At 39.7% G+C, this 27,862-nt stretch overlaps 1 protein-coding gene across 1 annotated transcript; it reads right to left on the reverse strand.

The window, feature by feature from the left end:
• Window positions 1-885: 885 nt before the first annotated feature.
• CHMP4C (charged multivesicular body protein 4C) lies at window positions 886-27,657 on the reverse strand. The gene is made up of 5 exons (XM_032869113.1): window positions 27,293-27,657; window positions 7,586-7,763; window positions 4,385-4,499; window positions 1,318-1,483; window positions 886-1,108 (listed from the first exon to the last, which is right to left on the reverse strand). Exons 1-5 carry the CDS (start codon window positions 27,480-27,482, stop codon window positions 1,044-1,046), a joined length of 714 nt encoding a protein of 237 aa, XP_032725004.1. The 5' UTR covers window positions 27,483-27,657; the 3' UTR covers window positions 886-1,043.
• Window positions 27,658-27,862: the final 205 nt, after the last annotated feature.

Here is a 27,862-nt window from a genome sequence, read left to right on the forward strand (position 1 = left end):
CCTCCAGCTCTTGTGTTCTTTCCATTCCACTATGTAGCCCAGCAAAAGTAGGGAATACTAGAACATCTTATATAACGACATTTGTCATTTAGTGGTCCATGACATATGAGCAATACACAACTTTGTCATTTATTTTCATTTGAAAATAATTATGACCCAAATTTTATTCATCATATACTTTTAATTGCCTCCATTTTTATGTATTTACAAAGAATATGATGTAAAGGGTAAATAAATGTACAAGAGAGCACAGAACAGAAAAGAATGAACCTTCACACACTGAGCATGCGGAAGCCATAACAGCATCATAATGGCCTGGGAGTGTTAACATGGCTTCCTAAGTGGCTAAATTATACCCAGGAGATCCTTGCTCAGCAGTGTAAGCTGTTAGCACTTTCAGACATTTTGGGAAGTGCATCCATTGCCCTATTCCAGGCTTAATTGCCATAATAAATGTCAATTAAAGCTCCTTTAAGATTTTAAACTGCAAAACTCAAATGAAACTACTTATGTAGAGACTCACACAAGACTTCCCTACATGAAGTCTCCCCTACAAGACACATGGTGTATGTACATTTACCATGGGATAGATATGTCCTAACAGATGCACACAGCAAACTTGCATTCCCTTAGAAAAGAAAGTAATTTTCTCTAGCTATCACTTTTACAACATCACTTTTACATGGCATATAAACGGTTACATGTTTTATACGTTAACAGGAATCCATTTTCTTTCAACAAATGTACACAGAGCACCTAGTATGTGTCGGGACTGGAAATACAGTAGCGTGTAACAAGACAGAATGCCCCCTCCCATCAGCATGGGGAGACCCTCCAAGATGCTAGCAGGAAGTTGTTTTCCATCCCTGATTGGATGTCTACACATGATTCTTTGTAACTTTTATTTATAAGGCTTAAAAGACAATTACTGATCCAGTGTGAATATAAAACAGGGCCTTTGTTAACTTCTGAACAAGGCAAAAACATTTTTTATGTCTTATGTACAGCTCATTAACTCAGGTGTCCACGAATTCCATTTTAGTTTAAGTTGCCCAAGCTGCCAATTGTTTGATATCATCATCCTCGTCTTCTGCCCTCCTGGATGATGCTGGAACATAAAATGGATAAAAATTAGCAACTGATGATATTCACAACTGCAGCACAAAAAACGGGTTTGCATATGGGTATTAAAAGGTATGTATCCAAAAAAAAAAAGGTATGTATCTATGAAACAAAAAATAAGTGCTAAAAGGGATCAACCTGGCTAACTATTTCAGGGAACTATCTGACCACAGGCAGCTGAGGTGGGCAGCAGACCTGCTCGGGATCTATGTGCAGTGGAGGATGTGGCTGACATTCTCCCTGGTATCCTCTCTGGCTGTGCTGGAAGGGAGGAAGAAGGCACATTTGGAAGTCGGATATTTATCATCTTCTTATTTAATTCTTCCTGCTCCAATTCTTCAAGTTCCGCCATCAACTCATCCTGAACATAGGAGAAAGAAAATTATGGAGTTAACATTTCAGGAAGTGGGTTTCCTCAAACACAATAATAAGAACATCTGCTACCCAATTGATGTGAGAACCCAGTGAAATAGATTATTTATTTTAAGACTAAGTCTTTTTTTGCAACACTGAGCGATGATTAAAAAATGAATATTTTGGGTTGTGCAAATTTGTCGTAATCTTATAATACTTTAGTAAACAGTTATTCAAGTAATTTGTGCTAGCTGAATATATAACCTCCACAGTTTCTAGGAAATGTACACCTGTCATTTTCCAATGTATCTTTTCTTTTCTACTGTAACAAATTAAGAATCTGTAAAACTTTAATTGGAGCAAATAAATATTTTCATCTCAGCTAATGCTTTTGAAGATAAAACAACCGGTATAGCAAAACCATAATGTACAGAAAGTAAAAAGAATCAAAAATACTATGGTTTCTCTGTTAACTTACCAAAGCCAGTATAAATCATTCTGTGTGTCTGGGTTTAGAAAACTTCGACTCAAGGTAGGTACACTTGTACTTCCTTCTTTCAGCTGTAGTCTCAGAGAGTCTGGTTTCATCCTAAACTATTCTCTGCCCTGAGAACCTTAGAGAGGCAAGATCAGTTTGAGACTTTAAAGGCCTAAGTCGCCTTATGTCAGATATAACTATGGTGGTTCAGATCTAACTGGCTCCATGACTACTCAGAGTCCAAGCCCTTTCCCCCTCCACTCTGAGAGAGGTTGGGAGTCAACACTAAATTTGTTGTTATTAGAATTCTAAGACTGTCGCTATTGGAAATGACCTAAGGCACTCTTATATTTGACCAAGGAGATTCTTTGTTTATTCATTCATTCATCATTGAACAAATTTATTGAGATCTCACTCATGGTTAGGTATTGAACTCGGTGTTGGGGATGCAAAGTTAAATCAACAGTCTCTACACTTCAGGAACTCATTATCGATTGTGGGAGAAAGGTAATAAACAAATCATTATCTTATATTAAAGTAAGAGTAACAATACTCTGGGCCATGACAGGAGATACTTAGGCCAACCACAACATCGGATCAAGTCAATTTATATCAGATGTGCAGCAAGCTTAATGACTGTCTGACCACTGTTAAGTCTACCTCATGAAAAGGAAATAAATCATGAATGTGTATGTCATCAGGGCAATTGAAATAGTATGGCCGGTGTACTTGTGTGCTTTCAGGTTTCCACAGACAATATGAATAACATGCCTGCAGGATGAATATTGCGATGCCTACTTCTGCTCACAAAATAAATGGGAACAAATATAGCCGATACAGTAATGGCTGCCCACGTCAGCCTACACTGAATGTGTGCCCAGAACTGCCAATAGCACCTGCTAGTTTCAACAGCACCAAGAAGATACTGATATTTGCTTTAGCAAATATGACAGAATAATCATCTCCCCCATCGATTATAGACTTTGAGTATCGAACACTTGTTCACTGAAAAAATAATTTTAGAATTTAAGAAACTTCAGAGATAATCAAACAAACCAGTAATTTTTCTTTTACAGATGAGAAAAGGGTCAGAAAAGTGAAGAGACACAAAGTAACAAATGGAAGAACCCAGATGTCCTCAAGTCCAGAGCCCCTTTCACCATATCATACATAATGCACTCATTAGATGCTTATTAGCCTAACCAGGGCTAGGCCACATTTTCTGTAAAGGGTCAGATAGCGATGTTTTAGGCTTGTGGGCCACATACAGTCTCTGTTGCACAGCGTTCTTTGTTTCTATTATCACTACTCTTATTTTCTGCAGTCCTTTAAACATGTAACATCCTTAGCTCAGGCATCATACAGAAAGACCATGGGAAGGATTTGGCCTCAACGCCAAATTTTCTAACCCCTGGTCTACACCATTTGGGGGGGAGGAGGAGATAGAGTTTTTTATTTTAATTCCAGTATAATTAACATTAACAGTGACTCAACAACTGTATGTGCCCCTCAGAATTCCTCAGGATAAACGCACTCTTAATCCCCTTTACCTGTTCACCCTCCCCTCATCCACATGCCCCCGGGCGACCACCCATTACTTCTCTATATTTAAGAGCCTGGGGTTTTTGTCTTTTTTTTTTTTTTTCCTGTTGGTTTGTTTGTTTTGTTTTTTAAGTCCCACATGTGACCATCTACACCTTTTTTAAAAGTTGTTGACACTCAATTCTCACTTTCCAGGTTTCTATGCAACCGCATCTTACTTCATAGATGTATCATTTTTAATACCAGGCAGATGTAGAAAGTCAGATTCTTTCCCATACTAATCAGAGAACTGGAAACATTTCGAAACATACACTAGTCCTACTTATATGTGCTTTGAGTAGAACAACTGAAATTCACAGTGCAGACACCACCATTATAATTAGAGTCTCTATCACTGGACTGATTAATCTAAACGGAATGTGTGTGTTAATAATGCCACTCTACATTTATTTTGTTTCATAGACTGAGTAATAAACAGAGGCAGACTAACCTCTAATTTAACAACTGCAGAGCGTGATATGTCTGCTCCTTGCAGAGTGACAGAATCTGCTTTGTTTTGCCCAGATGTGTCAGCACTTGATTCCTTGTAATGGGGCTGTTTAGGCTTCAGCCATTAAAAGTCACTAACTCTACATAATCACATGCTGCCTTTCCTTAATAGCTGAAAACTTAATTAGGGGGTAGTTTGCTAAACCATATTAATCTTTTTTTTAAATCAGGGTTGCCAGCACTTCATTTCCTCCTTAAGAGAAATACATCGCTAACAAATACCACTTATTCTTTAATGATATTTAAGAAAATATTTAAGAACCCCCACCTGCTATATATGGGAGGAAGCTATCCTTTCCAGCAACCACAATCCTCCGTTCTTTACACTGTGTTACCTACCTCATCAAAGTCATCGCCAAATCCGACCCGCTGAGAAAAGGCTTCTGAGATTTCTTGGGCAATATCTTGTTGCTCTGTAATCTCTTGCATCAGATCATCTATTTTGTTCAGATCCCTGGGAGATAATATGTTGTTGAAATATTTCAGAAGTTATAAAAAAAGGAGAAATATTTCAGAAGTTTACTTTAAAATTTACTTTAAAATTATGAATTTAGATACAATCCCATATGGAAAAGGGGTTAATTTAATGTAAACTCTTAGTTATTTCAGTAGAATAACAAAAATTTCTGATGATAAGATTTATCAACTTTCAAAATAACTTGCATTGCTAGAAAATTAATAATCCTGCATATGCACATATATTTTAAATATCTGACAGATAGCCATTACATTCGGGAGTCACTAGAGACTAAAACTAACAATATTTGTAGATGCGTTTAGAAATTTTGTCTGGTAGGTAGGCCATATGTAGAATTTAATAATATATGCTGCTCTGTATTAAGTCAGCGGAAATGGTGCCATGGACCACCATGACTACGATAAGCTATGGCGACTCTCAGCAGCCACTACCTGACAGCAGCCTTTTAGAGAAGCTGAACTCTTTGACGAGAGATTTTTCTAGAATGCCTCATGGTTCTGAGATCCTGACTTCCTGAGGGCTTTCCCATAGCTGCTGATGCCAGGGGGGAGAACACTAATGAGAAAAGGGTGAGGCCTGGGAAGCCCTCAGAAGAGTCAGCAACTTGGGCACAGAAACCCAGGTCGCCACAGGCCCATGACAGGCAGCTGTTCTGATGACAGTTCCTAGTACCTGATCACCACCCCCACCCCCTCCAGACCTAACCACCTGCCTAAGGCCAGGATCTGGACTGCTTCTCTACCAACCCCATCTCTGAATCATTCCTCCAACTCTGAAACTAGGGTAAACTGATAAGATACCAGAGAAGTGATAATTTTCCTTATTATTAAGCAACATAAACACTGAAATTGTGACTTCCAGTGGAATAAATATTTCGCAAGTTTCCCAGACTCTGTTTATGGGAAAAGCCAAGGGGTTTTTTTTACATAAAAAGTTTTCTTTTAGCACCCTCCTATCACCCCTTATCTCTAATTATTATAATTATATTTGTAACAAATATACAAGGAACTTATTTATGAAAAGGAGTAAAGTGGGCCTGAGGTTGAATTTTTCTCAAAAGGAATTCAGGGGAATGCAGCTGCTCAACTACTTGGAGAGAAAGGCTGTGATTCTGTGACACAGTTAGCACACTGCTGACAGCAGTGAGAGAGGACTTTGTGATAACGATTCTAATGATCTTTCTGAAGCTGTCAAAATGATAGCTGATTGTCAAGGAATCATCAAGGCAAGAAAATGTCAGCAAAGAAGTCTTCCCTGGCCCCAGCCTCCCCGGCCACCACCACTCTTCCCATCCATGGACACTTCTCTAGATCCCTCAGCCACTCATTGTTCTTATGCATTTTTTTTTTTAAAGATTTTACTTATTTATTTATTTGTCAGAGAGAGAGAGAGAGAGAGCTCGAGCGGGAGAACACAAGCAGGCAGAGCTGCAGGCTGAAGCAGAGGCAGAGAGAGAAGCAGGCTCCCCACTGAGCAAGGAGCCCAATGCGGGACTCGATCCCAGGACCCTGGGATCATGACCTGAGCTGAAGGCAGCGGCTTAACCAACTGAGCCACCCAGGCGTCCTTCTTATGCATTTTTGACCCAGACTTCACCATCATATCCAATCTCAAGAAAGGATCAGGTCCCAGGCATGGATTGCCTAGTGTAGATGTACAGCAAATTATCCCCAGCCCCACTACCATGATGAATATTGATACTGAGTGCTTACTTTGTGCCAGAAACTAAGCGCATAATGTATCTGGTATCTCATTGACTTTCACAATGACTACATGAGGTAAGAATTATTATTATCTCCAATTTATAGCTAAGGAAATTGAATCAGGGAAAGGCAAAGTAATTTGCTTCAAGGATAGCTGGTAATGAAACTGGGATTGTAATTTAGAAAAATCTGACCTTAAATCCATGCTCATAGTTATTCTTCCAGGTCAATGTTTCACAAACACCTGCTAGTATTAGAATCACCTGGGGAACTTGGTGATCAAAAACAAAAGGCCTAATCCCTACCCTGCTTCAAGGAGCCTGGGCATCTGTGTTCTTTTGTGGTTTTCCAAAAGGTTTGATAACCAAAGTTTGGCAACCATTATTTGATCATTCTAACACTCACAGGTGTCGACATTTAGGCCTTTTTAAAACTACAGTGTGAGGAGCACCTGGGTGGCTCAGTTGGTTAAAAGTCTGACTTCAGCTTCGGTAGTGATCTCAGGGTCTTGGGATTGAGCCCTGTTTTGTCAGGCTCCCTGCTCAGTGGGGAGTCTGTTTGTCCCTCTCCCTCTGCCTCTCCCCCTGCTCGTGCTCTCTGTCCCTCTCTCTTTGAAATAAAGAAATAGGGGCGCCTGGGTGGTTCAGTGGGTTAAAGCCTCTGTCTTGGCTCAGGTCATAATCCCAGGGTCCTGGGATCGAGCCCCAAATCGGGCTCTCTGCTTGGCGGGGAGCCTGCTTCCCTTCCTCTCTCTCTCTCTCTCTGTGTGCCCCTGCCTACTTGTGATCTCTGTCAAATAAATGGATAGAATCTTTAAAAAAAAAAAAAAAAAGAAAAGAAAGAAAATCCTCTAAAAAAAAAAAAAATAACCTATAGTGTAAAAGCATTTATAGTTGGAGTATCTGACAATATTGAGACAACTGGGAAACCTAAGGGCAAAATGAATGTCTTCATTTTCTCATGGTCTTTTTTTCTTTCTTTCTTCCCTATTCTAACTTCTAATCCTTCTTTGAGGGGGTATTCCATTCCAACATGTCAAAAATCCTCAAATGAGGGGTGCCTGGGTGGCTCAGTGGTTAAAGCCTCTGCCTTCGGCCCAGGTCATGATCTCAGGGTCCTGGGATCGAGTCCCGCATCGGGCTCTCTGCTCAGCGGAGAGCCTGCCTCCTCCTCCTCTCTCTCTGCCTACTTATGATCTGTCAAATAATTAAAAAAAAAAAAAAAAAAAAGAAACTAAAAAAAAAAAAAATCCTCAAATGAATAACTAACTCCCTTCCTACCAAAATCATCATGGAGTTCCAAAGGCTCGTCTCAACACTGAGGGAATTTATGACTTGGAGGGAGACCAAAGTCACTCACATGTTTTCATGAACTGCTTTCATCGCTTTTGCCGCAAAGCCCATGTTTCTTAACACCTCAGTGTTGGTGTGTGAGTTTTCCAGGGCTTCTCTCTGGAACTCAATGGTAGAAAGTGTGCCATCAATCTGAGTGAGCTGCTTCTCAAACCTCTTCTTTCTCTTTAGTGCCTGCAATGCAGCTAAATAAGGGAGAAGCCACATTTATAAGGAGAAAGCCCAAGCCTCTTACTCAAGAGACATTTGCTCCACACCAACCATAGACTCAGCATTGTTGATCCCTATGGACAACGAGGGCGCCAAACAAAGCTGAGAAACTAACATTTGTCCCTTCAATCACCGGCACCAACTACCACTCCCTCAAATGTTTTGCTGTTCTTTTCTTCCAAAGATCTGGTAAGAGGTTGAAAAGTCATTTTTCATATTCATAAAATATTTCTCAGAAGTATTTTTGTCAATATAGTGTGGGAGGCTGCAATAAGGCTTGAGATGAGGACCAAACCAGGCCCTGACTTGTGCCTCCTTTAAAGTCTGAATAACCTAACAAAAGGTTTAGGACGGGAAAAGTTGAGTAGCACTGGGAAAGGGTCTGTGCTATGTGTTGTGCGCTCGCCTACGTGACTTCCCACACGCTTGCTAAACAAATGAGAACAACTCGGTTGGGGTCAAAAGTTCATTGCTGGTCCTTGCTGCCCTAGTACAGCCCATAAATTACTTTCAGGTTTGCTGTAGCAATACAGAACACTTGTACTGGCATCAGCCGTTTGGCGTCACGAGGTCTGCTTATAGTTAAATGTGAAACTTATTATGGGAACTCATGGTTGTTCAACTAGACACAGGTGTATTGCTTCTCCTATTATCACTATATATATGGCCTTAGTGCTTTGAATAAACTTAGCACTGTTGGACATCCTCCTCAGTGCTCCTCCTGCCCCCATTTCTTTGCTTCTTGAATTCTTTTCTTCATCCTCTTACCCTCACGTTCTTGGTCGATTTGTCGCACCGGCCGAGACAATATAGGATTTTAGAAAAAGAATAGATAAAAATATGAATAAAAATCATGCAGTAGAAAAATAAAACTTTAGAGGAAGAAAGAAATCTTAATAACTATTCTATCCCAATTTCTTTAATTCAGAGACAAGTTAATTGAGATCCAGAGAAGTTATGTGACTTTCTTGAAGATAGACAGTGAGTGGCAGCTGGAACCAAAACCTAGGATGATGAGTTTCATGTCTTGGTCTAAAATGATTATGAGATGGTTAGCAAGGTTACATCTAACCATGAGCATCCATAAAATCAATACCGTTAAAGTCATACTCAAGGATTGGATGGCATGCTGGTAAGAGAAAAGTGTTGCTTTCAGCGAAATATCCAAATACACTCCCATTAGCTCTTCAGCAAAAAAACTTTACCTGCTTCATTTGAAAATCACAAAATTAATGGAGTCCTTTTGACTCTGGCACCCCTGCAAAAAAAAAAGACCTTAAAATATGGGTTTTGATAGCGTATTTAAGGACAGTGCAGGAAAAGAGCAGCAGAAGAATGTTAATATAAAGATAATTAAATGGAACTGACAAAAAAACTCAAATAGCTTTACGGTTTCAGAGTAAAGCACGTAAAAGTTACTGCAACAGAGATTTCTGAAAGAAGGCTCTCTTCAAACTCTGTTTTGATCAATTTATTCTTATAATTCCAAGAGCTTTGGATTACTTATTCTAATGTTTTTTGTTTGGTGCACAAAGACTCCTAGTCATTATAGTTTCTTGTCAGATTTCACTGGTTATCAATATGAAATATCACTCTCTGTCCCATTTAATCCTCTTTGCCTTACATTGCATTTTGTTCTATATTAATGTTTCAGTTTTCTTTTTGTTACAATTTGCCTGTTATAATTTTATGGGGACCTCTATTTCAAAATTATTTTCCATTTGCTCTATTGCACCTTTTACAAATAGCATATACTTGAATAAGTAGTTTGTGTGACTGTTTTCAACAGATTCAAATAGTCTTTATCTTTTAATATAAGATTTTTTTAAGATTTTATTTATTTATTTGTCAGAGACAGAGGGAGAGAGAGTGAGCAAGCACAGGCAGACAGAGAGGCAGGCAGAGGCAGAGGGAGAAGCAGGCTCCCCGCCGAGCAAGGAGCCCGATGCGGGACTCGATCCCAGGACACTGGGATCATGACCTGAGCCGAAGGCAGCCGCTTAACCAACTGAGCCACCCAGGCGTCCCATTTTTAATATAAGATTTTAACTCATGTTTATTTATTGTAATGACTGATACGTTATCTAAAATTGTCTTTTTATTATCATCTTTTTGTGTTTTCTATTATATTTTTTGTTTACTTCTGCTGTCTTATCTTTATGTATATTGATCAAATTTTCTTTATTTTCCCCTCTATAATTTGTTGGACAGTTATATATACTAAATTTATTCTCCAAAGAATACTCATATATTTAAAAAAGACATATACAATTGAGTTTTCTATCCATGTTGAAAATTAAGTTAATTAAAATTAAAATTAATTAAAAATTAATTATAATTTATTGTTCCCAAAAAAGATTCCTTTCTCAGACTTTATACATTTGATTAAAATAATCTAAAATTTTATTAGTTCTAGATGATTACTAGTTGTTTTTACTATCCTTTCAATTTTTAACCATTGCATTAAGTTTGGCAGACACAATTTCAACAATTTACACTAAACTATAGTGGCTGGCTTATTTTCTTACTATTGATTCTTGTATCCTACATCATTACTTCATGGATTATTTTTCCTTTACTGGAGTAAATCTTAATTTTTTTTTCATAAAAGGTGCATAGATATAGATTTTCTAAATACCTAGAGGTCTAAAAACATCATTTTGTTTCAAACTTGAATAATAGTTTGAACTTTTTTTTACAGAATTCTAGGTTTGAAATATTTCAAAGATGTGACTATTTCATTGTCATTGGGTAATTAATATTCTAAAAGTTTGATAATAATATTATTTTTATCTCTTTGTAGAAAATTTGTTAGCTTATTTCCTCTTTGGGAATGTTTACAGTTTTCTTTTTTATGTTAGAGTTATGAAGTCTCACCAGCACAGGACTAAGTGTGTGTCTTTTATTTTTTGCTTTTCCCAACTAAATAATTGGTGAGGGGTTTTTTGTTTGTTTTATTTTTCCTGAAGAATTAAGTCTTCCTTCAGTTTGGAGAAACTGTATCTTTTATGTTTTTTATTACTTCTTTCCCCTCCATTATTTCTGCCCACTTTCTTCTTCTTCTTCTTTTTTAAGATCTTATTTATTTGAGAGAGAGAGAGAGAACATGAGCAGGGAGAGGGAGAAGCAGACTTCTGCTGAACAGGGAAACCAACAAGAGGCTCAATCTCAGCACCCTGGGATCATGACCTAAGCCAAAGGCAACACTTAAGGACTGAGCCAACCAGGTGCCCCTGCCTACTTTCTTCTGAAGTCCCTATTTATTTTTGTATTATAATCTGAATTGTACCTTTGTCCAAACCATTCTCTGCTTTGAAACCCTTATATGATAGATGTTGGGTTCCTTGGTGCTACCCTCCAATCTATTAATTTCTTTCTCTTTTTATTCTATCTTCTAGGATAATTCCTTAACTTTATATTCTGAATTACTAAGTAGTCTTCAACCACATTTATTTTACTTTTTGCCCACTTATTTATTTATTTTTAATTATATTTTTTAATTTCTAAGAATTTTTTCCTCTAGCTGCTCATTTTTATGGCAGTCCATTCTCGCCTTATGATTCAATAGCCTCTTGAATCTCCCTGAAGATACTAACACAAGTTTTGTTTTTAATGTTTTTTATTTCCTACATTATCTCTCTTCTTTTGGGTTTGGCTGTTTGCATTGTTTATCTTAACCCTTTCTTGCAATTACCTTTCATCTAAAATCTTTTGAGTCTGTGTTAGAAGTTCATATCTATCAATGAAAGACTAGAATAGTTAGTATAAGTAGCTGGGCTTCTTGTAGTTACTTAAGAGTGTTTTCCCAGGAGGTCTCTTGAAAGGCAAGGCTGCCCAAAGCTCTGAAGAAGTGGGTGTGGTACTCCATGGGAGGGAGCAAGTAGAAAGGCTTGACAAAGAATGCCTTTATTTTAGGTGTGGAGCATTCATTGTTCTCCTTCTCCCTTGTGAGTGGTAACTGTCTTCCCCATCCTGCACACTGTGGAAGTCCAGGGTTCTCAGGTTCCGCTTGGCTCCCGCTCCAGGTGCAAAATCACAGTTTAAGTCCCTGCTGAATAGCACAGACACTTTATTTAGAAAAGAGTTTTTATTTGCTTAACCTGTCCTTTAGGAAAGAACTAAAACCATTTTTTAAAAAATTTTTCTTCATAAAGGCCCTTCAATGATATCATACAATATCGCCCTGTAGAGAAGCTCTCATCACATTAATGACCAGAGTTGTGCAGGGGTTTTCTCCCCAGCATGGGAAGAATAGAATTGACCCTCCATGCTAACACCCTGACTATGGATCCATATATCCTGCTGCATTTCTCATACTGGGTTATAATTATTGGTAAAACCTATTCTACCCCATCTTCCCTATACTACTTATAAGCCCTTGGAAGAAAGATGTAGTATTCTAGTCTCCTATTTCCCCAGTACTTGGCTCAGGTCCTGGCACAGGGCCAATAAAATACATAACAAAAATTAACATTGAGCATCTGTTATATGCTAAACTGGTGCTAAATGCTTTATGTGAATGGTCATTAACACTCACAAAAACTCCAAGAGTAGATACTATTACTGATCTACTTTACAGAAGATGAAATGAAGGAAAATTAAATAAATAAATCTGATAATTTTGTTAACATAGTATAATGACAGTGTGGTATAATAGGAAAAGCATGGCCTTCAAGGCCAGAGTGTGATTCTTCTCCCATGACTTAATAGATGTGTACTCTTGGGTAAGTCACTTCCCTTCTTTGAGCCTCAGTGTGATGTTCTGGAAACAGGGATATAATGCCCACAAGGCTGCGTGATTGTTTTAAGAATTAGGGATAACTTATGGCAAATACCTTATACAGTCCCCATGCAAGGTAGACACTTAGCAATTAGATATTATTATTAAAAATAGCAATTACCTAACATTTATTAATTAATGTAATTGTGTATCTTATTTCTGAGGCCAATGAGCAACAAGTTACTGGCTTTTTTGCTGTAACTCACCATAACAGGAACATAATATTAGAAACCATTAGAAAATATTAGGAAGCTAAACTTCAAATACACATCTCCACCCAACATACCCAGAAGTGGAGTGTTCCAAGTGTGTCTCCTCCCTATCCTGTTAGGCTGGTTCAGTGTCTATACTTATTTGGAACCTAACTGGTATCCATTGACCCAAAAGCATTTTCTTTTTTCTTTCTTTCAGAAAAACTTTAGATTTCTCTATTTAAAAATGTACCATGTTTCCTGGTAAGAAATCATTTTAGCTTACTTTCTAAAAATAAAAAAAAATGCAATGTGATATAAAGGATGAGACTTCAGAGTTACATTTTAATCCTACCCTTACCAATTAATAACTGTCCATAATAACCTTGGAGTGTAACCTTAACTTTTAAGTGACCTTCCCTACTTGGATAATAATAATAATAGCAACAACAATAATACAGACAACAACAGACCACTGTACTCTGGAGTCAAGTTGCCTACTTTCAAACGTACGCTCCATCTATTCATAGCTGAGTGACCTTACATAGGTTGCTTATTGGAAAATGAGGATATAACTCACTCTGTGGTTAAGGATTAATTGAAATAAAATATGCAAAGTATTTAGTGCCATGCCTGACACATAATGAGTGATTACTAACTACTAGGGAACGTCACAATCACCATCATTATTTCCTTTGCAGGGTTGTCCAAACGGTATGGTGGGAGCCACATGGTATAACGCCCAACCTTGCAAATGTTTGTTGTTGATAATAATGAGTTCTGGTTTGAACACAGTTTTAAATGCCTATGTTAACATGGTTTCTGCCCCTCAAATTATGTGGGAGAAACTTGAAAATTCATCAAGAGTTGGGATCTCAACTTACATGTTAATTCCCATACCACAAATTACGGATTGGCCTACACCAGAGTCCTAATCTCAGAAGGAGCCAGGCAGGTAATGAAAGGTAAGTGAAGCAGAGAGAGGTTAGGGAGAAAGGCCTTCTTTGTTTTCTCACCTGTGAGAGAGAATATTAGTCTACTGAGAGAGGAATATTAGTCTACTGTAATACAAAATAGCATAAGAGTGATAATAAATGGCAGTGGACCCTGGCCCCAGGATAAGGGGGTCAACAGGAAGAAGCAGGAACTCTGGCAACCAGCCAAGCATTCAGCCTGATCTACTAGAAGCATCTGGATTCGCATGCAAAGTCCTCCAAATTTAAAATCTGACTTCCATGTTTCAGATCACCTTGTGTGAACAAACCCAGTGATTCCTGTGTAGCTGGGCCTGGCTCTAGGACACCAGATACTTCCTGTGCCTTCTGCCTGGTCTGGTATATTTCTTCCAAACACTGAGACAAGAGCCTTATGTTCCAAAGAGCCAAGAAATATACGTGAAGAGACTCATGACCTGGTTCTCACATGAAATGATGATGCCTCAGGCCCACCAGGAGTCAGACAGGCTTTGATTTTTTTCTAATAAACAATTTGGGAAAGAAATAGCTGCCTATTTTCAAAGACAAGGAACAAATACTGCAAATTTAGCAGTGTTCCTGATTTGGCAAAGAAGGATGTTTTCAGAGCCATGTAATTTAACCAGTGTAGGAGGTGCAATTCAATCTTCAAACTCCTGTATGTGCTTTTAAGCAGCAGGTGCGACCTGGACAGCATTCTTTCTGAAACAAAGGAATCTACTGTATTCTTTTGTGGTGGAGAAACAGCCAGGGGTTTTGTCTCTTGGCTTCACAGTGACGTTCCTTCAGCAATGGAGTCGCGGAACGATGGCCTGTACGGACTGCTGGGAAGGGATACATGAAGAGCCCTTAATACCACCTCATGAGGAAAGACGCTGAAACTTAAGAATTACTCACTTGAACCAAAATTCCACCAGCCTTACACAACTTTACTCCACTACTACATGGCCAGAGGAGGAAGGCTTTCAGTCATCTATGAAAAATAACTAAAAATGGCAGAAAAAAAGTTACAATTTCATTGCTCGTATAACATATAGGCCATCTTGGTTTTAAAGGTCAGTCTGTTCTTCACTCATTTAAGAGTATATACATGTGTGGGTGCCTGGGTGGCTCAGGGGGTTAAACCTCTGCCTTCGGCTCAGGTCATGATCTTGGGGTCCTGGGATCGAGTCCTGAGTTGGGCTCTCTGCTCAGCAGGGGGCCTGCTTCCTGCCCCCCCCCCCCATGCCTGCCTCTCTGCCTACTTGTGTTCTCTTTCTGTGGGGTCAAATAAATAAATAAAATCTTAAAAAAAAAAAAAAAGAGTGTATACATGTATGTATTGTTAATCCATTAGTTGCCAAAAAAAGAAGAACCTTTCAGAAACCATCATATCCAGTGACAATAGACAAACCTGTGTGTGAAATATGAAACTGCATTATGATAGCTCTTCTTTCTACCAGGAATGGATGTTCTTTAGAGAAGACCTGAAAGATGAGGCCTAGAAGAGAACTACCAGAGAGTGCTTAAGAGACATATGTCACACATAATCGGCTCTGTCATCTCTTGCTTTTAACTGGGAAGTGCCATAATCATGTTGTTTTATTTGAGAATCTTAAAGGTGAGCCCTGTTCTTACTCACATAGAAATTACTTCATCAATTAAAGAATACCTTCTATTTATGGCACCTTGTTTTAGTTCTTGAAAAACACCATCTGAATAGGCATCATTCATGGTAAGCTTTCTGCAAACAGAATGAAAACAAAATGCTTCTGTTCAAAGTCACAGGTTAGATTGAAAACAGCTGGCAGAATACTAGAAAACTGAAGGTTCATTTGACCAGGACCCCCGCATCATGAATTCCCCTGGCCTTCTTCAGTTTAAAAAAATATTCTCATCCATTCATTTCAGCCACTCCAGGAGTATATGCTGAAGACCTACCACGCGACCACCACTATGTTGGGTACCGCAGGGACAAAGAAATAAGGCTATAATCTCAGAGTGTCAAATACGAAGAGAATGTTCAACCACTTATTCATCATGAAACAAGCATTTAGTAAGCACATGCTATCTTCCAGAAACTGTGACTGCAGATACTAACATGTGTAAGTTACATTTCAGTAGCAGAGGAGACATAGAGGGAGAATAACGTGCCACGTAGGAGGTAGGTGTGTGCAGAGAGGGAACGGACAAGCTCTCTCTGGAGGGTAAGGAAGGGCGCCACAGAGGAGGGGATGGGGATGAAGCCAGGGTGACAGTCTACACGTAGACACAAACAGCAAACACATGGCTCAGGAGAGAGCATGAATGATAACAGGTGTCACAGGATGGAGTCCTCCCAGCCCCCAATGCTCTCCCTGACGCAAATCTCCTGCTGGACGACAATGCGAATTTTCTCACTGAGATATAGGAGAAGCCAGAAACCATCCACCCCAAAACAGAGCAAATCACACCAGCCTGCCACACCGGCTGGATCTTATAAGTAACCTCCATATTTTCAGAGGTCTCACCAATATTAAATGCATATTTTCAGAGGTCTCACCAATATTAAATGTCATAAAAAGAGTAAAGAGCAAGCTAAAAGATTAGAACATGACAATGACGTGGATTATACAATGGCACAGCAGATGCCTGAGAAAACAATGGAAAGGAAGGAGATTGGAGAAAGTAAATAAGAGATATTCTGAGGAAAGGGACATTTGGAAGCAGAATGTTGGACCGAAATCTGTGGAAAAGAAAGAGAACGAGTGACTGATTAATATTATTAAGTAGAAAAGATTAGAAAGAAGATAATTAGCACTTTCTCCCATCTCCAGAAAGAAAGGAAATGGACAAAGAAAGGAAATGGACCAACTACCCTTCTAGATGTCAAATACCCTTTCTCTCTGTCAAATAAATAAATAAAATATTTTAAAAAAATAAAATAAAAATAAAAATAATAAAATTAAAAAAAAATTGCTTCTGAGGTCGACTGCCAGGCAAGTCGAATTAACCTGCTATTGGAACAACATACCAATGCAGTCATTAAAATGTACTTGATATTCTTTGTAAAAACCCAACTAAATGTTTGACCAGGCAGAACATAGAACGGATTGGATGAGGTTGTTTTTTTTTAAGATTTTTTATTTATTTATTTGACAGAGAGAGATCACAAGTAGATGGAGAGGCAGGCAGAGAGAGAGAGAGAGAGAGAGAAGCAGGCTCCCTGCTGAGCAGAGAGCTCAATGCGGGACTCGATCCCAGGACCCTGAGATCATGACCTGAGCCGAAGGCAGCGGCTTAACCCACTGAGCCACCCAGGCGCCCTGGATGAGGTTTTTACTTGCTACTGGTATTATTAGTAACCTCACACACATTGGTAACCTCTATGGTCCTGCTACTGCCTAAAATGTAGGAAAAATAGTATGAATACCAGACCAGCAAATATTAAATAGAAAGTCAGAAATAGCAATTATGCTTAATTCTAGAGGGCAGACATATGTACCTATAAATGTAATTCTATATTGCATGTGTACATATATACACATGTATATGTATCTGTATTTATGCATGTGCAAATATGTATGTATGAATATGTGTGTATGTATAAATGTGTATATATGTGTGTATCTGCATATATAACATATTTTCTATTTTCTATTTGTATGAAGTATTCCTTGTTCATTCGATGCATCAGTATTTCCTACTACTGTGTCTGTGGCTTACAGGTGCTCCTGAGGACCAACAAACTATTATCTCTATAGTGCCCTTCAGGCCTCACAGTCTATGAATCTATGATAATTGCCTTGAGATTCTATGATCAACAAATCTAGAAAATATAGCTCCTACCCTTGAGATCACTGTATCTATTTGAAATTCTTTAAGAATAGGTTTATGTTGCTATTGGTGATGAAATACACTATTCTTTAACTTTGCAATTTAAGTGGCTGAACAACACTCCACAAATGAAGGTAGTTTATATAAATAAAATTTTTCATATTGCTCACAGAAAGATAAACCAAAGGCTCGTATATGCGTGATCTTTAAAATATGTATAAATTGGTTTAACATAACTATAATATTTTTTTTCTTGCTGCAGTTAATGAAGTTTAAGTTTTGAGTTAGGATAGTATCTTTGTTCAAACTCCAAGGTTATTTGGCTTTCAGTTACAGGTACTAAATATATGGCAAGAATCGGTCATGGAATTTGCACTGTTTGCTGAGAAAGGCCCATTGAACCATGTTATTATTGCTAAAGCAAATAAGACACACCCATTATGGATATGCAGCATATAATACTATGTGAAAGAACCAAAAAGATTCACCAGAAATTGATATTTAAATAGAGAATAAAATGTCAAATGAGTCTGTCGAATATTTGGTTGCAGGATTTTATTCCTCTAAATTTACATGTGAGCCAATTTTAAAAGTATGCACTTTATTTTTTAGCTGGATGGTTGCCATTAAATGTTATTTTTAAATACTTTAAATTCTACTGCAAATATTCCCAACTCTTAACAGAAAATAATCAGCTTCTCCTTTCCTGTTATTTTAAAATCACCATCCTTGTTTGCTTGCTTTCGGGGGGTGATTTTGTTTTGAGGGTAGCAATCACAGCATTGGTATTTAAGTCACTAGGTCACTAGATTGAGGAAGAGTTGATAGATGTTGCCCAGAGCAGATCACAGTAGGCTTTGGCTAGCCCCCTTCCTCTCACTGGAAATACCCACAAGTCAGAGATATCTGGGAGAAGGGCTTAGCAGTGGGCTTAAAGACTGATGGGCCTGGATTTAGGAGCTCTCACTGCTTTAAAGCAAAAACTTTGGAATAAATCCCAAATATTTCCAATAAGCAATTCCCTATTAGAACCACCTGTCTGAGGTAAGAAAGCAAGATCTCTATTATAGGGAAGTCAGTTAGTCAGGAAGTAGATTACTAGTTGCTTTTCATTTGTTCCAGACTCTTGTTTTTTTGCCCTTTCTCCTTCTGCAAACTTTATTAAGCCAATTGTGTGTTTGTTGAATTCTAGCAAATGATGGTCCCCCCCCCAAAAAAAAAGTAGGAGAAACTAAAATTACCAGTGTGTATTAAAAGTTCTGGTTACAGTTTACTAAGGCAAAAGATTGAGAATTGAATTTTTAAAAATATATTTTAAGTACCTGTAATATTTGGTCCCTTAAAAGTACAAAGAGAGGGGAGAGGTGCCTGGGTTGCTCAGTTGGTTGAGCATCGGCCTCTTAATTTCAGCGCAGGTCATGGTCTCAGAGTCACAGGATAGAGCCTATGTCAGGCTCTGTGCTCAGTGGGGAGTCAGCTTGAGAGTCTCTCCCTCTGTCCCTCCCCTTGCTGTGTGTGCACTCGCTCGCGCGCGCTCTCTCTCTCTCTCAAAATAATAAATAAATCTTTTTTAAAAAAGTACAAATAGTCACATGTACTTAAGCATATTACAAAAAAAATGAATCCCAAAATAAATCACACTTGCCCTTTCCAAACCTGATTGCTAAAGCAAAGCACTATAAACTTAAAAAACTCGGTATTAGAACTTGCCTTACCTCTCATTGATTACACTATCCTGCATTAGTTCCATTTTCTTGAAAATGAAATCTAACCTGAAATTAGAAGTTCTAAATACTGAGAAACACAAAAGTAATTCTAACTACAGCTGAGGGCAAGCTTACAATAATCTCCTGCTATAGTTTCTCTGAACTATATAAATCATATGACTTTGGCATAATCATGGTGTTAATAATAAATTTTCTACCTTATTGTGTCTAATTCAATTCACTGCAAAATAGTATATACCAAAGAAATGATATGCTTTGTACAATGTAAGTATTTTGTGAAAAGCTCCACTCTCTAGCTTTGTGAAACTTAAATGAAGACCAATAATAATGACAGTTCCAGAATGTACAGTGCTGCCCCAAATTCATGGAGGAAAAGAAAAACTCAATGTAGTTATATAACACAAGAAATGGTACCAACTACCCTTCTAGAAGTAGCTACAACACATCAGCAAACTGTAAGAATCTGTGCCACAGATACTTGGAAGTATGCTTCTAGAGCACAAACTCCCTACACTCTGGTTTCTGAGAAATTAGGAAAGAAGACAAAGATAACTAGAAGCCAATATGAGCTCACAAAGATGAAAAATATCAAACTAATCTCATTGGCCTGTTTTCTTTGGGTTACGAGATGCCGACTCAAGGAAGAAAAAAAAACCATAGACCACCCACTAGCCTTCTATGCACATCAAAATCAACCAGAAAGGCCTGAGTATCACATTCCTGGACTTTTCCCAGATTTCTTGAAGTAGAATCTCCGGGTATGTCATTTTAAAAAGCTCTCCACGTGAAGCTCATACACTCTCAGTTCATAAATCCGCATTTGTGAAGCAGAAGTGTGTGAATATAGTTTGGTTTCAGGAATATAATCCACAAGGTATACTGAAGCATTGTTAGGGGAAAGGGAATGAGAAATAAGATGGTATGGGCTAGAAATGCAGATCAGGTGTCTTCCTGAGATGGATAGTGAGACGGATAACAGAACTCACGGAGTGCTGATCTGTCAAATTGGTAATCATGCCTTACTTGAATCGGAGATGAAATATTGTTACTATAATGTAGAGGTTATCCTGGAATAAAGTCTTGAAGCATAGCATTAGGCTCTGTCCTTGGGTTCTGTCTTATTCAATATTATTTTAACAAAAGACTTGGACAGAAAGAAAAAAAAAAGCTGTTGATCAAATTTGTGACTGGTTCAACAAAAAGAAATAGCGCACACATAAGGCAATAAAATTAGAATTTTAAGATTTAATTGAAAAGAAGATGCTATTTAACAGAAATGTAAAATACTGAACACAAGCTTCACATACTAATTTAAATGGGGAGAGGGTAAATCTGGCTGGGATTTTTCACTCTTTCCAACTCCATTGGGGAAAAGCAACTGATCCTCATCAGAAAAAGCACAAGCAAACTGAGGCAATATTAACAGAACAAAAGAGATAACAAGCCCAGGGCATTCTGCTGGTTGATACCTAAGTGGGTGAATGGGGGTGTAAGTCTACTAGGGTCCCTGCCAGGGCTCAGAGGGCGAAGGGAGGTAGTAGGAATGTGAGAAGTTTTAATACAACAACTTAAGTGAATAGACTCCCAGGGGCCACTCAGATGTTTTAGGTTTCCCCAGTGATGGGGTGAAAGCCCCGGCGGAGCTCCTGAGGTTGGAGGAGAGAAACTGGGGGTAAAAACTGAGGAAGTGTCACATTTCCATAGATCTATGTTTTCCTGAAGAGAGAAGAACAGTTGACTGGAGAATAAGACCTGACTCACATGTGGGTTTTTAATGCCCCAGGAATAAAACTCTTTGTTTTCAGGATGCCTGGTTGGCTCAGTCAGTTAAGTGTCTGCCAGTTAAGGTCATGATCCCAGGGTCCTGGGATGGAGTTCTACATCGGTCTCCTCGTAGGGATCCTGCTTCTCTCTCTGCATGTCCCTCCCTCTGCTTGTGCTCTTTCTCTCTCTCTGACAAATAAATAAAACCTTTAAGAACAACAACAATCAAAAACAAAAAAACACCACAACTCTTTCTTTTCTCTGGCTCCAGAATACACAGATAATCAGAGGCACCTGTGGCTCAGCTGGTTCAGTGTTTGCCTTTGGCTCCGGTCGTGATCCCAGAGTCCCTGGATCCTGACGCGCACAGGCTCCCTGCTCATAGGCAGTCCCCCTCCCCTTGCTTGTACGCTCTCTCTCTCACACACACATGCACTCTCTTTCTGTCTCAAATAAATAAAATCTTTTTTAAAAATCAGATAATCAGGGACGCCTGGGTGGCTCAGTGGGTTAAGCCGCTGCCTTCGGCTCAGGTCATGATCTCAGGATCCTGGGATCGAGTCCCGCATCCGGCTCTCTGCTCAGCGGGGAGCCTGCTTCCCTCTCTCTCTCTCTCTCTCTCTCTCTCTCTGCCTGCCTCTGTCTACTGTGATCTCTCTCTGTCAAATAAATAAAATAAAATCTTAAAAAAAAAATCAGATAATCAGAGGCAAGCAAACCCTCTATGATGACGCTTGCTTGTAATCTGAATACTGGAGAACTATGGAGTCGCAGTACCCTGTGAACTTCCATCAGGAAAACTGATTCAGGCCAGCTACAGAGGATCTGTCAGGAGCTTCAGAAATGTGTCTTCAGCAGGAAACGGAAGGGAAGGTGGATAGATAGTGCTCATCTGGGTCCCTGAGAGATGGAGGAAGAAGGAAGCAACAACAGGCACAGGGAGGGAAGAAAACAGCAGGGGGTAGAGGTCGCCAGCTTAGCAGCTCTTGGAATACTAAATGGCCTCTTCAGTGTCCCAAGCTGTAGTGGGCGTCAGAATCACTGTGTTATCTGTTCCAAGTTCAGATTTCTGGGCCCTACATTCAACCCACTATGTTAGAATTTTGAGGGGGTCCCTGTGAGTGTACATTATAACAAACACCCTCAAGGTACAACAAACACCTGAGGGCCCTGAGAAACTCTCTTAAGAAACGAGGTCACCCGGTAGTGATATCTCCCAAGGGAGCTCCCCTCCACCAGGGCCTTCTGCATCAGTCTCATATTACCTGAGCCACGCATGCTGTGCCCTCACTACTTTGGTGCAAAGCTGACACACAACTGACACAGATGTGATTCTTTTTATACTGAAATCCTTCTGGTCCCCAGGGTCTGAGACTGCAGAATTCAGTTCTGTGACGACTATAGTAAAAAGCAAACTTAAGAGTCCAGGCTAAATCAATGGGATCATGGTCACACCCTCAACTCCAAGGAAGACCAAGTCTGACTCTGAAAGCAAAGTCAGCCTTCCCCTACCAACTCCCCGGAAAAAAAAAAAAAAAAAAAAAAAAAAAAAAAAAAAATCCCAGGCTTCAGAGTGAGCTGGCTTACTCCAATAAAAGATTCTGCCTTAGGGTCTCATTCATCAGATACCTGATGAAGAGGTGGGAGGGCTTCAGCTGCCAGGATTCACCAGAATCACATGTAATGATCCTGAGGAGGGGCTGTGGCCAAATTCACTCCTTCCTGGTCTCACCCTTTCCTCTCTCTCAGCCCACTTCCCATAGCCCAAGGCCTGTGGGTAACCCATTCTGGATCCATCCCTCTCCATGTAATTACATATTTGATGTTTCTGCTCAGCCTAGGACGAGGTAAGTAACAGAGACACCTAGGATGTAAATTTAAGGGGACAATCACTCTCAGGGTCACACAAGGGGTCTCTCACCTCCCCCTAGACCCGGTTCTGGGAAGCCAACCTCAGCACAGTAAGGGGTAATTGAGAGGTGACTGATGGAGTCGAGGTCATAGATCAGGAGACACAAAGAAATGACTGTTGTCCTCAAATATGTGAAAGGTATTCACATGACAGGTGGAGTAAATTTATCCTGTTATTCCAGAAGACAAAATTTGAACCCATAAATGGAATTTAGTAGGAAGCCAATTTTAGCTGAAAAAGAAAATACTGTTATTACAATGGCCGATATTTTTGGAGCTCTGAATTAAGAGTTTTATACAATAACGTCATTAATCCAGACAACTCTGAGGATCAGTCTTATCCTCACAATTGTGCAGATGAGGGAATTGAGAATTAGATGGGCCTAGTAAGCAGTCTGAAGCCACACAATGTTTAAGCCACAGGGCAAGGCTAGGAATCAATCCCAGGTCTGTCTGCTTTGAAGCCGAGGCTCCTGACTACAACACTAAATTACTTCCTATCAAATGTGTAAAACCTGGATCGAACATTATATTTAAACAAAAGATAACCTACGGCCATCTCCTAGTGATATTATTTTTATTTAGTTTTTCAACGTTTTATTTATTTGAGAGAGAGAGAGTGAGAGATCGAGATCATGAGCAGGGGAGGGGTTGGGGAGGGTAGAGGGAGAAGGAGGCTCCCCGCTGAGCAGGGAGCCCAGTGCAATGCAGGACTAGATCCCAGGACCCTGAGATCATGACCTGGGCCGAAGGCAGACTGAGCCACCCAGGTACCCGCTGGGGGCACCTTTTAAAATATACTGGCGCCTGAGCCTCACTCCCATCATTTATATCAGAATCTATGGGACTGGGACCCGGCAGCAGGGTGACTTAATATACAGCCAGGATTGAAAACTGCTCTTGGGGGTACCTGGGTGGCTCAGTGAGTTGAAGCCTCTGCCTTCGGCTCAGGTCTTGCCCCAGGGTCCTGGGATCTAGCCCTGCATTGGGCTCTCTGCTCAGCAGGGAGACTGTTTCCCTTCCTCTCTCTCTGCCTGCCTCTCTGCCTACTTGTGATCTCTCTCTGTCAAATAAATAAATAAAATCTTAAAAAAAAAGAAAGAAAGAAAAGAAAAGAAAACTGCTCTTGATGACAGCACTCAAGAAAAAAAAACTAAGTGGTCTGTAGAAAGTTTGCTTTTCCACAAAGCAGATGACCAGTTATAAAGCAGGGTAATCTACATAAACTGCATTAAAGAATCTCCAACCTCCAACTTTTTTTCTTTTTTCTTTTTCTAATATGACTACTAGAAAAAAATTTTTTTATTAGTTTCAGAGGTAGAATGTAGTGATTCATCAATTGCATATAATACCCAGCGCTCATTCCATCAAGCACCCCCTTTAATGCCCATCACCCAGTTACCCCATCTCCACCCTCACTGACCTCCAAAATTTTTAACCAAACTATAAATCTTGCTCCAAGTGTTAATCTTTTAGATCAACAGGGCCTTGAATATCATAGGTGTTGCAAAACCAATTTGGTGGTGCACAGTCAGTTTCTTTTTGGTAGATTACGGTAACTACCAAAGAAGTTTGAGGTGAGAAGAATTAGCTATGCCTGCACAACTTGGTATGAGATACAATGAGAGCAAGTTTCAGACTAAATTCTGTATAACCAAACATACACTGGCAAGCAAAAACAGTTTGTTAGCTTGTTCCATTAGCTCAATGAAGTCCTGACTCGTCCTTTCAGGGGCTCTGATACACCCCATATGAAAAGCTCACTCAAGGCAACAATGTCCCCTGTAGGGTGCTGAGTCCTGTGGGAGGTGCCCTCTGTCAGAAATACACCTGAACCAAGAACTGGACTTGGTGCGCACCTGAGATCAAGCCTCACTACCCTTCTAATGTTAAGTTCATCATACACCTCGTGGATTCGTAAGCCTGTTGGGCATGGGAAGCAAGGAGGTGTCTCTAAACTATTTTAGCCAATGTCCCATTTTTTACATTCAGAATGCTGTCAAAGCTTTTGTTGTTGTGAAGAAATAGACCACTGAAGACTTTGTAATGACCAGGAGTGTGGCTCTTTCTGATACAGGGCTAGCTGGCCATTCAACCTATTATTCTTGGCAGTATATGCTAGCTGACCAACCATGTCTAGAAGCAAAATTTTAACTGCACATACATTGTGTCATTCAGATTAAAAATTATAGCCCTTATAGCACAATATACAGTCTTGTATAACATACAGTCTTGTGTAACACAAGGCCCATTGTGTAGTAACTATATTGGGCCTGATTACACTGTGTTTGTGAAAATATTTCTTGGTAGCTAATGGGAAACGGAAACTATCTGTACATGAAGTTATCTGATTTATTTGGAAAATGCTGATATTGACAAGGTTTCTAATACATGGGCCTGTGATTGAATTCTTTCCATAGTTTAGAGTACAGATGAATTCATGCTAACTAGCCTCCTCCTTCTCCCAGAATCACTGTAGAACCCGGCCTGGGCTAATACCCAAGGATAAACGATAAAGAATAAGTGGCTTCTCTAACCCCAATTGGTTATTTGCACATGATACATGCATCTATTACTTATCTGATTTAAGGAAGTTAGATTGATGCTCTTAATTAACGTTGTCTTTAATGTTGGGAGAGGGTCTTAATAAAGCCAATTTGTAGTATACTTTAGTGCATTAACAATTGGAGAACATTTCTGAAAAAAACAAATAAAAGGCTTATTACCTTACATTTTTGTCTTCTAAAAGCAAATCTACATTTTTTACCACTTCCTAGAAGCAGATGTTCAATTTTTAAGATTTTTTTTAAACGAGTATTTACCGAGCCACCACTGTAGATAAAGGGATATGCAGACACAAAAGAATGACAGACAACCCTTGACAGACATTATGCAAATTTTAGAGTGCATATCAAACAGAAGAGAAAGAACAGAGAAACAGAACTGGCCATGACTTTTAGCAGGCCATAATAGCATGGTATCTCTTTAGAAATTGCCACTAACTAGGTTCCCAAAATATTTTCGGACAAAAAGTAAAAATAGAAACCAGCATTTAACTCTAAAACAGGCTAGACTATCGTAGCACAGCAGCAGCAGAGAAAAATGAAACTTGGCCTTTTTATCGTTGGTAGTAAGTGGACACAAATGTATCAGGCACATTTTTATTGGAAGCGGCAGGGTTTTCAAGGCCAACTCAAGAAGGCATTATTCCTTTCCTGCATTAAACAATGGCAGCATCATTTAGGGCTAAGTAAATCTTCCCAGGGCTTTGTTTTGACTAAAGAAGTCTGACTTGTGGATGCAAGTTCAGGGTTAGGTGGTGGGCAGAGTCCTGGACTGCCGCTTCTATTTCTGAGTCTGCCATTACAAAACCACTTTTATTTCTGGTGTTACAAGACCAAATCACTTTAACCTCTCCCTGGGTTTTTATGTGTCACTGTATTGTTTACGTCTATTCTCTATAAAGAGAGCAGTACAAAAGAAACCAATTAACTCTGGAAAATAACAAAGGGTTCAAGGTGTGACAGGAGCACCAAGAATCATTACTGGTTCAAAGTCCTTTGTGTGGTAAAAACCAGTGATAGGAAATATAAAGTTTAGTTTAGTTTTTTGTTTTGTTTTGTTTTGTTTTTAAATAATATCTCAACTGCAGAACAGCCAACTAAACTCTTCAATGGCTTAGGATTAAGGCAAACCAGAACATACTAGAATACATTTCACAGAAGATTTCCAGTCAAGTTAAAATGTGTGATTCAATATACATAAACACGTAACAGAAAACTTGATATTTGAGGTCAGCAGGGCTGGACTAGGGTAAGGTAAGACAGGAGTAAAATGTAAGGGGGGGGCAAAAAAAAGTCAGTAATCAAGATAAATAATATTTTAATGCAATGCTTTTATAATTCAAAATTAACGCAACAAAATTCACGATGGACAAAATATCACTTTTTTTTAAAAAAGAAAGTTAAAAAGTGCCTTGTAGAACGTCGTAAGAGCCAGAAGTAAAAAGAAAAAAAAACAATAATACCAATTTTGTCTTTATTTAAAATTTTGATATTTTGTTCATCATCTTTTTTGTTTGTTTTGGTTTGGTTTTGTTTGGTTTGGGTTTTTTTACGTTAATTCTGAGCTTTTTTGTTGTTGGTCTTCTTTGGAACTCCCTAACATTTTGCCATCCAGGATTGTGCCTCGCTCAGCTGACTCGAGAATTTTGGCCCTGGGGGTCAATACCAGTTCCTAGAAAGGCTTTGGGAGTAAACCTGGCCTCCTGGGGAACAGGTGCTGTGGGCCTGATTGCCCCCAAGGAGAGAGCTGGAGGCCTAAGGGTGAGAGCTCACTCCTGCAGCCAGACCCCAAGCCTACCTCGCTTATTCTGCGTGCCGTGCTTCTTGGCCAGGGTGAGTTCCCTCTGGATTCGATTTTCCAGGTACTCTTGTTTCTTGCTCAGCATCTCCTCGGTCTCCCGAAGTCGGGCCAGGGCCTCCTGGGGGCTGGGAGCGGCTCGGCTTTTAGAAGAGCCTCCCCCCTTAAAGAACTTGCCCAGCTTACTCATGGCTGTGGATTAGAGGGGCGAGCGTTCCCGGGAGTGTCTCAGCAGCACCCCGGGCCGCGCCGGGGGAGCAGATAAGCGAGACGGTCCTCAGGTCTCGGGTGGCGCCCTGCGCTAGAAGGCAGCGCTCCAGGGAACCAAACAAGTCGTCGGGGGCAGGTGACACAGACTCCTGGGCATTTCCTGGCGGCCGGCTGGGCCCCGCCCCTCGGCGCGGCTGGGGCTGGGAGGGCACTGGAGTCGGGTCGGATGTGCTCGTCCAGGCCGGCACCACCCGGCCCTCTGGGAGTTAAAGGAGAGCAGGGGAAAGAGTTGAAAAGATCAACAAGACTGCCACAGAGTTGCTGCTTGATCCTCACGGATGACACACCCAGGATTGAAGG

This window comes from Lontra canadensis, unplaced genomic scaffold (genome assembly GCF_010015895.1).
Source record: "Lontra canadensis isolate GAN:19392208 unplaced genomic scaffold, GSC_riverotter_1.0 scaffold37, whole genome shotgun sequence".
Lineage (NCBI taxonomy): Eukaryota > Metazoa > Chordata > Mammalia > Carnivora > Mustelidae > Lontra > Lontra canadensis.

What these genes read in the sequence shown, in the direction of transcription:
- CHMP4C (XM_032869113.1), bottom strand. Translation starts at nt 27,482, where the DNA reads ATGAGTAAGCTGGGCAAGTTCTTTAAGGGGGGAGGCTCTTCTAAAAGC. An exon ending in AAAGCAGTTCATGAAAACAT is followed by an intron (nt 4,500 to 7,585) that starts GTGAGTGACTTT and finishes ATTATCTCCCAG; the next exon opens with GGATCTGAACAAAATAGATG. An exon ending in TGCACATAGATCCCGAGCAG is followed by an intron (nt 1,109 to 1,317) that starts GTCTGCTGCCCA and finishes TTTATGTTCCAG; the next exon opens with CATCATCCAGGAGGGCAGAA.